The sequence below is a fragment of the Prionailurus bengalensis genome, chromosome B1, assembly GCF_016509475.1.
Source record: "Prionailurus bengalensis isolate Pbe53 chromosome B1, Fcat_Pben_1.1_paternal_pri, whole genome shotgun sequence".
NCBI lineage: Eukaryota > Metazoa > Chordata > Mammalia > Carnivora > Felidae > Prionailurus > Prionailurus bengalensis.
The window spans coordinates 102,649,246-102,662,410 of NC_057344.1; the positions used below are offsets into that span (position 1 = coordinate 102,649,246).

General features: G+C 32.9%; 1 protein-coding gene across 13 annotated transcripts in view; it reads right to left on the reverse strand.

The window, feature by feature from the left end:
• Window positions 1–13,165, reverse strand: part of KIAA1109 (KIAA1109 ortholog) — a 219,284-nt gene that overhangs the window by 167,074 nt on the left and 39,045 nt on the right. For all 13 annotated transcript variants that reach the window (XM_043569106.1, XM_043569090.1, XM_043569164.1 and 10 more), the window contains 6 exons: window positions 11,379–11,458; window positions 9,393–9,543; window positions 5,350–5,506; window positions 4,882–4,960; window positions 2,762–2,853; window positions 1,092–1,209 (listed from right to left, as the gene is read on the reverse strand). In XM_043569106.1, the coding sequence (XP_043425041.1) occupies window positions 1,092–1,209; window positions 2,762–2,853; window positions 4,882–4,960; window positions 5,350–5,506; window positions 9,393–9,543; window positions 11,379–11,458 (677 nt within the window). The remainder of the gene's footprint in view (window positions 1–1,091; window positions 1,210–2,761; window positions 2,854–4,881; window positions 4,961–5,349; window positions 5,507–9,392; window positions 9,544–11,378; window positions 11,459–13,165) is intronic.

Below are 13,165 nucleotides of genomic sequence, written 5' to 3' on the forward strand. Positions count from 1 at the left end.
GGAGGTTCCTCAAAAACGTAAAAATAGAAATATCATATGATCCAGTAATTCCACTACTGGGTATTTACTCAAAGAAAATGAAAACATAACTCATAGCACCCCTATGTTTATTGCAGCTTTATTTCCAATATCCAAGAAATCAAAGCAAACTAAGTGCCCACAATAGATGAATAAAGAAGATCTGGGGTACACACACACACACACACACACACACACACACACACACACACATATACACACAGAGGAATATTACACAGCCATAAAAAAGAATTAAATTTTGTCACTTGTAGCAACATAGGCAGACTTAGAGGGTATACACTAAGTGATATAAATCAGACAAAGAAAGACAAATACCATATGCATGGGGAATCTAACAAACAAACACAAAGAGCAGAAACAGATCCAAAACTACAGAAAACAAATTGATGGCTGCCAGAGGGGAAGGGGGTAAAGAGATGAGGATAATAGTTGAAGGGGAGTGAGAGTTACAGGCTTTTAGTAATGGAATGAGCAAGTCATGAGAATGAAAGGCACAGCAAAGGTAATACAGTCAACGGCATTCTAATATCATTGGTGACAAAGTGTAGCTACACTTGCGGTGAGCACAGCATAATATATAGAGTTGTTGAATCACCATGTTGTATATCAAAACAAATGTAACGTGTCAACCATACTCAAAGAAAAATTAAAAAACAACATACTTGACTATTTGAATATACCTTTGGTAGATTACAATAATTGAAACAAAATCATGAAACCATGCTGATGCCTAATTCAGGTAAAGAAAGAAATTAATTCATCCTCCCCAAATTATTCCCCACTAGAATGACACAAAGCACCTGCCTAAGATGAGTTCTTTCATTTTTTTTTCGAGGCCCAATTTTGGGTTCATCTTTTCCTTGTTTGAGGTAAAAGAAAAACCAAAATATATTTAAATTTTCCCTTTTATATGCTTAGCTCAAAAAGAAGTGTAAAATAAACTATGAACTCTATCATCAAATCCCCATGTTGAATCTAAAAGCAAAACTTACTGAATATAAAAAAGTTCACTGTGATAAATTTCACTGTATTTACATTTATTATAAAGTTACCAGTAAAGAAGTTCTTCTGTGCAAAGATGAAGTGGTAGGTGGCTTTATAAACTTCTAATTCACACTGCCATGTCTGTGGCATGTTCCATATTCGGGGGTAACTGGCATTGATGTGGAACTGCAAACAAAACGTTAAGTAAAAATGTTAGAGCTTACAATGTGATATTGTGTGAACAGCACTAGAAATGAACTCACACACACACTAGTGAGTAATTAAAACTTATTTTCCTGCTGAGCTGAACAGAAGATCCCTTAAAGATTTTAATATTAATGTGACTAAACATCAGTATCCATGGTTACATCCAGCTCCTTGAAATACTAAGCCATGATGTGGCCAGAAAACTTTAAGAACAACAAATCAGGCTACAGTTTTGATACTGTACTCTAGCTAAACTAACAGAGTAATAGCCAATATCCTTCATTCCTCCTTAAATCTAATCGGTTATGTGAGTCTCAGGGTTGGGGATGTGGAGCACAATGCATATACTATCACACAGATGTGTGGTCACCAGTGCCTCCCAGGTTCCCATTTGGAAGTTTGGTAATTATTGATCTGACATGGTGCTTTGTTATGTATTACACCTATCAAAGTTGAGCAAGAGCTGCCTGACCAGGAAAAGCATTATTGCAGCACTATTTACCAGCAAGAGCCCAGGAATTCATTAAAATGCTGAATATGCCAGTTTAATATACATTTATGATATTCAATATATTCTTGGTAATTGTAAAATTTTCCTCTTACTTTACATATATATCATCTATAAATATAGATGCTTTTTTTTTTAAACAATTAAGGACCCAATGATACCATCTTATAAAAGAATCCTCTCTTTTTTTTTTTTTTTTTTTAAATTTTTTTTTTCAATGTTTATTTATTTTTGGGACAGAGAGAGACAGAGCATGAACGGGGGAGGGGCAGAGAGAGAGGGAGACACAGAATTGGAAACAGGCTCCAGGCTCCGAGCCATCAGCCCAGAGCCCGACGCGGGGCTCGAACTCACGGACCGCGAGATCGTGACCTGGCTGAAGTCGGACACTTAACCGACTGCGCCACCCAGGCGCCCCAAGAATCCTCTCTTAATATCAGCCATTCTAGATAGTGGCTTTTGATATTATTTTTAGTGTCCCTGATAAAGAATCTGCCTGATTAATGAAACAAGTCTCCAATCTGTGATTTTAATCATAAACATTCATATATTCTTTATAATATGGAGCACTCTAGGGTATCGATAAAATTTTCTTCTTTTTACCTCATTCACCAAGTAAAAAGCAAAATGACGTATTAAGCCATAAGAAAGAATCCAATGGGGCCAGAAACATAGTGAAAGATGATCTTATTTACAACATAGGAATTAGTCTAGTCATAAAATGAAGTTTAAAAATAATATTGTAACAACTTTTCATATTTCTAAAGACCAAAAACCATGTTAGCACTGCGCCTTATATTCACTTAGCCCAAAAGCAGAAGCAGAGCAAAAGAGAGATGTCAAACACAGTCCACAGCACTGAAAATCTACTCCGCTTCACAAAATAGGGCCAAGAGCACTTGGTGGTTCTTGAATGAGGTGAACCACTTAATGACTTCCTGGTCATTAAAATTTTGTATTAAAAATTAAAATCAAATTCATATTTTATGTATGTATACATATCAATGTATACTCTAGACTTACTGCTAACATTTCTGCTTCTAAGAGGGTGCGGTATTGCATGCTGGTGGTGGCATCAACATGTAAGAGCTGTCCTTTAATGGCAGGAGTGTAACCTAGTTAGTGAAAACATAAAAATTAAGAACCTAAAAAAATATATATATCATTAAGAATTTGTACTGTAAACAACCCCCATCACCACCCAAAGAAGGAATCCCTAAAAAATGGTGACCAGACACTATATAAATACACCCAAATGAGGGGAGCTTGCTACCTAATAGGTGACCTTTCTCATTTTGGACAGCTCTAAAGGAGGCAAGTTCCATCTTCATAGAGTATCCATCCTGATTTTGCTTTCCAGTGCAAAACTATAAGTCTACTCTCTAAATGACAGTTTTTAAATATTAAAGATGATTCCCATGTCTTTTCTTCTCCCCCGGACTCAAAGGTATCTATTTTCATCATTTTCAACTGTAACTTATATATGTGATGATAGTTTCTAAACAGATATTCCTTATGTAATGACAGTTAGCAAACAACATAGCCCCATTATAAACAAAAACAGAAAAGCATAGATTATTTCACTTCTTTTCTTGAAGGGCTGCCCTTCTAAGCACACTAACACAATGGTCATTATCATATGGCTAGTTCAAAATGCATCCTGCTCTGGGTATGTCTTTTCAAACGCTTGAATCTCTGAAAAAAATTTTAAATATATTTGAATTATATTTTGCTAATGTCTAAGACTTAAGTCTATTTTTCCTCTCAGTCATCTTAAAAGAATTCACAGTAAGTATGCTTGAAATACTGACCCCCTCAGCCCTCAGAGGCTCCCTTACCCCTGTGCACACATAATTGTACAAAATATTGGCACAAATATTTCCTATGTGCAATATCAGTTTACAAGTTGTAGAAGCACTCCCTTAAGAGAACCATTCTCAACTTTGTGCCATGCCAACTGTCTTTTTCCTCCTAATATGTATCTGTAATTAAGACTATCCTAAAGATGTTTTTTCCAATGCACTACTCTCAATCAACCAGTCCTAGAGAATCTCAAGCATCTGACAAGAATCTCAAGACTCAGTATGATTACTATTTTAAAAACTAGCAAATGTAAGGTTTAAGTCTTCATTTAAATAGCCTCAAAGTTACAGGGAAAAGATACACTATGCCATTCTCAGTCACCGTTTCACAACTGATTATCTAAGCAGGCAGACGCAATTACTACCTGTATGTGAAAGCTAATAAATGTAGTCAACTTCTACCAGCCTTTTTCTTACACCAGCAACAAAAAAAAGTTGACAGAAACAAGTAAAGAGAGCCAGGAATGATACAAAAATTAGTCTAATTATACTTAGCCATAGTAACATTGTTGGTTAGTGACTTCAAAATATGGGTAAGCTGCTATTCTCTATACTCTGAAGGAAGTGAATAAATAAAGCATAATTTCATTTTAATTACTCTCAACTACAAATACAACAAAAGCATAGGAAGAGGAAGAAAAAATGAAGAAGCCTTTATAATATTTTGATAAATTTAACAAAATGTATCTAATCACATTATTAACTTGTATCAGAGTCCAAATTTCAAATGCATAATGAATTTAGATTAGGTCAGCTAAAACTATATCAATCAGAGTATTATTTAGTGTTTTCAATATGAAATGTTCTGCTTTTTAAAGCTATATTGTTCAAAGTACCAGGTTTACTCTCTGACAAAATCTATGAACAGTGTAACCTAAAAGAAAACCTATCAGTCATTCAATCAAGTACTGATACCATGTGTCAGGTACTGGGTTCAGCACCCAATTTGCATCAGTTTAAAAAAAAGACACAGCACTTGCTCTCACAGAGCAACAGACTAATAGGGAAAACATATGTTAAACAAATTATGCCAAGTCTTACAAAATAGAAGTATAGGGTATAATGAAAGCATAAGACCTAACTTAATTAAAATTTTTTTCCCTTCTCTCTCGGTGCACAAATAATTTAGTTATGTAATATGTACTGTTAAGTAAATGTAATAGAAAGCTGAAAAAGAAAACCCCATTAATGTTAGTCTAAATAGGCTAGCAAACTATTATTTATATATTAATTATTCCTCTATTAATCATTTAAAATAGAAAAGTAATCATTTCAGCTTACCGTTTTCCTCAACTGTCATTGGAATATTAATTTCTAAATATGACCCAGCTCCTACATTTACATGTACAGCATTTGTTTCCTACCAAAAGAAAAAAATTAATTCACATAAAACAATTACTTTCTCACTAATTATACTCCCATTTTTCCTTTTCAGTTATTATCACAGACAAAATATAATCATCAATATTAAATAGGTATTAAAAGTTCAAAGTTTTACCAAAAATACACTAAAGTAATTTGGCCAGGAGTAAAGGGAGAAAATGAACGAGACTACAGAAGGAAGGTCTATTACTAATTTTTTCTACTTTTGGCACTTAATGAAAGCAATACGTATAATTATTGCAGGGGGAAGGTGGTAGGAGCTCATAGAAATGAATCTAAGTATAGAACTAGTCACAAGAAAAAGACCCTAGGAAATAATGTTCAAATTTTAGACACTATTTTCTAGTATATTATTTCAATAATTACCCTATTTTTGGTAAATAGCAAATCAATTGTAGCATCTGCAATAATATTCATTCGCAGTTCAAAAGCAAGAATCTGTCGTGGTCTCCCAGGCTGTGCAATTTCAGAAACTTTCAGAACTTGATAATCAGGTGGGAAGAAAAACTTCCATAAACAATCTCTATATAAGGAGGTAGAAAGAATAACTTGTTATTCAAGCAAAATTACATTTATAAGGGTGCAATATCAGTATTCTAACTTTGTACTATCATTGCTATCTCATTTAACAATTGGACATGAAATAGAAAAAAATTAAGTCACAAAAGAACACCTACTCTAATTTCTTTTCAATAAAAATCAAAAGACTGTTTTCTCCAATGTTTTATACTTCCAGAAAGCAACAAGCTTTGAGTACTTAATATACTATTGTCAAATGAATCTAGACAAGAACAAATTTGCACTATTCACTATTCAAGTATTCTGTGAGAAATTAAAGACTTTTAATTTCTTTCTACAAGTGTATCAATCGTCCAAAAGGCAAAGAAAGAACTGAAGGAGGATGGTGTAATTTGATTATTGGAGTTAATTGATTATTTTCATAATCATTTTAAAAAAATTTTTTTAATGTTTTTATTTATTTTTGAGCGAGAAGGTGCAAGCGGGAGAAGGTCAGAGAGAGAGGGGGACAGAGGATCCAAAGCAGGCTCCGACTGACAGCAGTGAGCTTGATGTGGGGCTTGGACTCACAAACCACGAGATCATGACCTGAGCCAAAGTCGATGCTCAACCGACTGAGCCACCCAGACGCCCCTCATAATCATTATTTTTTAATCAATATGCTATCAGTAAGAGTCTACAGAGCAATAGATCTCTAAAAAGTAAAGAAGCTAAGCTCTAATGCATTTGCCTCCCCTCATTATTTAACAAAGATGAAAGAACCCAAAAAATTTCCATTTCAGTCTCCTATGTCAGTCAAAATTATGTAATGTTATTCATAATTCAGAGAAGGTGCCAATTTATGGATTTTAAACAGGAAGGGTTGAAAACAGAGTTGCCAGTAACAGAAAATGGTACTTGGAATAAATAAGATTGGGAAAAATTAGATGAACAGAACAACATTTTCAAACTCACCCATCATAGACTATTAACTTGCCATGATTAAGTAAGTGTGTGTGAAAAGAAAATAAAGTCCTGCAAATGTTTTGGCTACAACACACAGATATATAAAACTAAGACTATTAAAGACAAAAAAGACAAAAAAAAATTCAATATGATCATTAGATGAAAATGGACTATTTGGTGGGTAGCAGGATATAATGAAAAGAACAGTGGACTTAAAGGGTTGGTTTGAATCTCAGCTCTAGATGTTATAGCATCATCTTGCCCAAATCACTGAACCTCTCTGCATCTCCATTTTCTCAAAGGTATAATAAGTTTACCATACCTGTCCTGTGTACCTCACTCGGTTATGAGAATCAATTGTGAAAATATAATGAAAGTACTTACGTGAAAGCAGTAAGAAACTAGACAATGTCAGGAATGTTTGCATTATTGTAATTATCATCTAAGGATTAAGTACAAATCTCATAAAAACTCTGTCATGAAAACTCTAAGAAAATATCATGAAGGAAAAGCTGAATATCTTAGATTCAGAAAATCATGTAAAGGTGGTAGAAATGAAGTCAAAATCTACAAGCTAAAAAGTCATTCTACATCAGAAATCAAAAACTTCACAAAACTGAGGGAACCATCCAATAGCAAAGTACTTAAGATTTCTTCCTAAATTTCTTACGTCTTAGCAGATGCTAAGAAAACTGACTTTACTATTCACTTCTGATTATAATTCATATTTATATAGAAACTCAAAATGGGGAAGAAGAAAAGGAAATGGCTACAATTGAGGAAATGCACCATTTGTACATGTAAGTGAGAAGCAAAGTATTACAATAACTTTTCTTTTTTCTTTTCTGTTTTTTAAATAAACATGGATATTTTGCTAAGTCCAGATTAAAAAAGGTATTGCTGTTCTCTCCTAGCATGGCAAGATCGACTGAAAACAGTTCATAAAGCAAATTTTTCTTTTATATTAACTTCATTGTCATTTCTCTATGTAATACAAAGATCACCTCAGAAGTGAATACGGTTATACAGTAAAAGAATTTGTTTGGATTTTCATGTAAATATATTCTAATATTTTTTAATGTAATAAAATTAATATAATTTAAAAATAATCACAGTTTATTGAAGTCTTAGAAATGCAAAAATATTTTATGTATCTGCATTAAAAAACAGGGATTTTTAATTTTTTCCTTTCAAATATAACATTTTGTAACTGTTACTTAATGGGATGTAAAAACCCTAATTTCCAACTATTCCACTGTATATACAGCATGGCTGTATTTTTCCCGTAATACAGGAAAAAACCTTATCATAAAAGGAAAATTTTAATCCAGTAATTTGAAAAGCATTTGTTTTCTAACCTGAAATTTTAAGTTGTTTACTTTCAAGTCTAACAAATAACCTAACCCAGAACTCAATGAAGTACTGTATTAGCATATTACCCATATTTAATGGGGCAGATATTCCTACATGCTAGAGATACCAAGATTAACAGAACATTCCAGTTAACAAGTATATACTTCTTCTAACAGTGCTGGGTAGAAAGCATTTTTTAAAACAAGTATTAAAAGAGTCAGTATTATCAAGTCACTATCAGCACTCTTCATTAGTCCATCAATGGCCCAGTTAATACCTGCTTCAGTGAACAATTTACCTTGTATTTCTCCATTCAAGCTAATTTATGAACAAAAAAACTAAACTAACTTTAGGCAATGTCTATTTATATAAAAATTTACATGTTCCTTCATAATTAGTGGTAAATGTCCCCTTCTTTGCTTAAAATTCTTCATTAAGTAAAAAAAATTAGAATTACTTCAAAATTAATAGAATGAATAAAACATAAAAAAAAAAAATTTTCAGACACTGTCCATTACCTCTACTATAAAATTTCTCTATCTTAACTATCGACAAATCTCCTAACAAACTATATAAACTTTAAGACAAATCTCCGCTGTCATCATGCATTTGCAGAACTCTTCTTTTGCCTCCATTATTTGTACTCCTCTTCCTTTCTTGGCTAACTCCTACTTAGGTTTCAAAATTCAACTTACATGTTACCTCTACTAAAAAGTCTTCCCCAATTCTTCTCTCCTCTGATGAATTATGTATCTGTTATGGGAAGAACTATGTCCCCCTAAAAATTCATATGTTGAAGTTCCAATCTTGAGGACTTGAGAATTTAATGTTTGGAGATAGGATCTTTAGAGAGTAATTAAGTTAAAATGAGGCCATCACGATGGGCCCTAATCCAATATGACTGGGGTTCTTCTAAGACAAGGAAATGTGGACAGGGAGGCCTACAAGACATACAAAAGGGAAGACCATGGGAAGGCCAGAGAGAAGATGGCCATCAAGTCAAGGAGAAAAGCCTTGAATGCACTCTTTCCTCACAGCCACCCTCAGAAGGAACCAAATCTACCAACACTTTGATCTAAGAAGTCTAACCTCCAAAACTGTGAATAATATCTGTTGTTTAAACCACACAGTCTGTGGTACTGTCACGGCAGTCTTGGCAAACTAGTACAGTACCTTTCTAAGTTCTTCATTGAGGCTTTTCCTTTACCTCTCTTACAGCACTTAATAGAACACTTCCGTTTCTTTTTCCTCACTAAAACTGAATGATAGATGTCTTTTATCTCTGAATCTCCACAGCCCCAACAACTCCAGGCATATTCATTGATTATACACAAAAGACAAAACATAGGAATCAATAAATATGCTCTTCATTCACCATTTTTCTAATGAATTAGCCCCTCCTTTAGAATGAATTTGCTTATGCCAATTTCTCTACAAACAAGTTATAATTTGAATTAAAATGTTTAGTGATACCATACCTTATCCTGCCATAATAAAATATCTTATAAAAATATTAAGCTACTTTTTATAAAAATTATAGTGTTGTCTTAATACACTTAAAGACTGACTATAAATATAATTTAGTCAAGTACCTCTGCCTATCGGCCCATGGCCCATAGTTGAAATCTGTTCCTTTACCACAAACTATATCCAATCCCCAACATGGAGGCAAATCTTGTAATTTGCAATCCTCACTGCTCATTTCTCCTTCAGTATTTTCTTCCGTTTCTTCTGGAACAAGTCCTGTATTGCAGAATACACAATATAGAGGCAATTACTTAAAATTACTGTTAAAAGATTCCCTAGATCAAGAGTTCTAAAAATTTTTTGATCTCAGTAATTCTTTACAGTCATAAAATTACTGAAGATGCAAAGTGGGGTTTTTTGGTGTTATCTCTATCAAAATTTACTGCATTCAAAATTGAAATTGAGCAATTTTTATAAACTTTACTTTTAAAGTAACAAAGAACTCACTACATGTTGACATGTTTAATAAAACTAACTACATGTTGAAATAATGAAATGCTTAATAAAATTTAATGAGAATATGAAAAATTTTTTTAAATGAAATTTTAATTCCATTTTTAATGAAAATACTTTTTAATGAAAAATAACCATATTTTCAAAAACAAATTAATTTGGTAATAAGTGTTGGCATTGTTTTTATTTTGGCAAATCTCTTTAATGTCCAGCTTAATAGAAAATAAGTGAATTCGCATAGCTGCTTCTGTATTTAATCTGTTGTTCAAGGATATAAAGAAAACCTAGCCTCAAACAAATAGGTATTTTAACAGCTTTTGCAGATAATTTTGGGTATTCTTCTCTGACACTACACCAAAACTCAGCATGTGGTAGTTTCTTACAAGTTAGCTGCAATGTGGAATCTGAAACCCTATCACTGCATTTTTTGTACCCTGATACATTAAAATTTACTTATCTCTCTTATACTTTGAATAGATCTTTTAACCATGGCATGACTTTGTAATATCATGCATTTGGAAAATACTGGTTCACAGAGATAGATGTTTCCCAAATATTGACAAACTTCATTATTAAACATTTTAAAAATCAATTTGTTAATATCACTGTTGGTTTCATCAGAAAAATCCTCCCACTCACACTGGCAGCCCCAAATTTTCTAAAATTCTAATTTTTATATGAAAACTCAAAATCATAGTTTGTCCCTAGCTGCTCCTTCAAGTGAAACCAGTGCTCCATGAAAAGAGCAAATAGTGTGGGTAGAACTCAACTATCCAAGTGCTTTTCCTCCAAACATCAGTATACTTTGGTATACTGTGCATTTGCATTATATGTACTTGCCATTTTATCACACCAAATATTGAAAAGATTACTCAAGGGTCAAGATTTGATAAAAATAATTATTACTGCTTAATCAAAGACATTTTAAAGTGATACTGGGATTTGTTGTTCTACTATAAATGTGTGGCAGTGAAAAAGACAGTGATTAACAGTATATGCTAAAGTACCATCAGCTTACCCATTATTGCTTTTGTACCAACAGTGTCAATATGGTGAAAAAGGCAAATAACATTCTAGTTTCATTTTGAAAATACCCTGACCTCACAAATCCCATGAAAGGCATAAAAGGGCCAGAAGTAGGTAAAAACAGGTAAAAATCTAATGTTTAGCTACTTTTATAAAACTCAAACCACCTGTGAAGTACTCTAACCAGCTAGATTTCAATCCTTAAACTTCAAGCCTCAAATCTAATATACTATGATTTTTTTTCTTAAGCAGTGTAAACTACCTTAGCTGTCACCACATTCTCTAAAGGTTTTCACCCAAGGTCATTTACATTCACAATTTTTGAGGTATACTTGTAAAACCAGAATTGAACCAAAGATTCCTAGATTGTTCTCCTTTGGTCTGAAATAAATATTCAATTTTTGACAAATGACACAGACGTTCTTTAGGTAAGCATTCTTACATCCACATTTACCATTTATTGATATTTATTTTATCGTAACTAAGGAGACTTAAGACATCATTATTAAATATCAATATTTCATAGAAGAAAGAGAATTGTAGCTACGAAACACACTTTAGAAGAGTAATACCTGGTTCATCCATGTAGTAGTAGATGTCAACATCATTTGACTGCATCACCACAAAACCTTCTCCCATTAATCTTGGTGGCCTAGAAGAAGGAGGGGAGAAGGCAAACTAAGTACATCTCCAGAATATAAAATGTTCAGTATTCTAATTATGGTAGTAATAGGAGAAAACAGAGAGAGAAAAAAATCTAAAAAGTAATCAACTGTAGCATCTTGAAAAGGGTAAACATCTTTCACATGGACAACTAAGTATTCCATAGCTAGACTAAAGAATATTCCATGTTAGACTAAGTAATAAAGTGGTACTGAAAAATTTTTAGTCAATATATTAGTTTCAGAAAGAAAAAAAATTTGTTTTACATTTTTTAAGTTTTAAATGAGAGAAATCAATTTAAACAAAGTTTAATTAAATACAATAGAAGAACAAGAATCATTAGAATAATTATATTCTGCATTTGCAATAAAAATTTACAATTAAACTTAAAATTCAACCATTTTATATTAATACCTTACAACTGAATAAGAAATATTTTATATATTTGTAAAATAAACTTTAATCTTTCAGAAATATTAAATTAAAAAATGTTGTCATTTTTATTTTTAACAACTTTATATTATCTATTTCCAAGAATATTTAGTTGATCAACTTGAAAACATTCTGGAATGAATGTCTCTACAATCACTTTCTCACAAACTACTAATTTTTATTTGCTTTGATTCAGCAATCCTTCTCTTTGTCATCCATACACCACCATATCTTCCTTCCATAGCAAAATTAACTTCTCAGTCATCAGATAATATACACAAATTCAGCAATATTCTTCTAAGTATGTATTAAATGGGGGCACCTGGGTAGCTCATCAGTTAAGGTCTGACTCTTGATTTCGGCTCTGGTCATGATCTCTCAGTTTGTGGTGGTTCGTGGGATACAGCCCCGTGTCAGGCTCCATGCTGACAGTGCAGAGCCTATTGGGATTCTCTCTCTCCCTCTCTTTCTGCTCCTCCCCCACTCATGTGCAGACTCACTCTCTCTCAAAATAAACTTTAAGAATATGTATTAAATGACAAAAGTTAATGTTTAATATCATCATTTAATCTCCACACTTACTTCTGAAGAGTGAAAACTACAATTTTAAATCTTTTTACAAAAATTAATAGCAAAACTTCTTTTATCTTACTCTTGTAATCTTCACAAAATTCCGATTTATTCAATATTATAATTTTTACCCATAAATATAGAAATGTGTACACAGCCCACATTCTATAAGATGTTTAGCAAAATCTGTGATTATGAAGAGTGAGAAGAGCTAAACACAAAGCCTCCCTGGTACTAAAGTAAGGAAAACGTCTCCAGCATTCTACCCAATCCCCAGAAAATCTAATAGCAAGCTAGCCAAAAGTTAGAACTAAGAAGGAATAATCATGCTTCTTATAACTTCATAAACTTTATATTGCCTACACACAAAGATAAAAGCTGTGACGTAGTAGAAACCCATTATATACACATATAAATTACACAAATGCAACCACGGAGTCTCCATCACAAAAAAGAACAGAGATTGATAATGACATAAAGACATGAGAGCTCTTATCCCCCCATGAGCCTGTGGCCTGGAGTCAGATGAGAGTAATGTGTCTGCTGTTTCTTCAGAGTTCCATTCCAATCATATGAAAGCATCCCACCACAATGAGGGTGAGTCTAGCATGCATCCTTCACACAATGTGTCTAGTGGGTATCATTCATACAATGTGAAGCAACTACTTCATGAAGACAAAACAAATATGAAAAG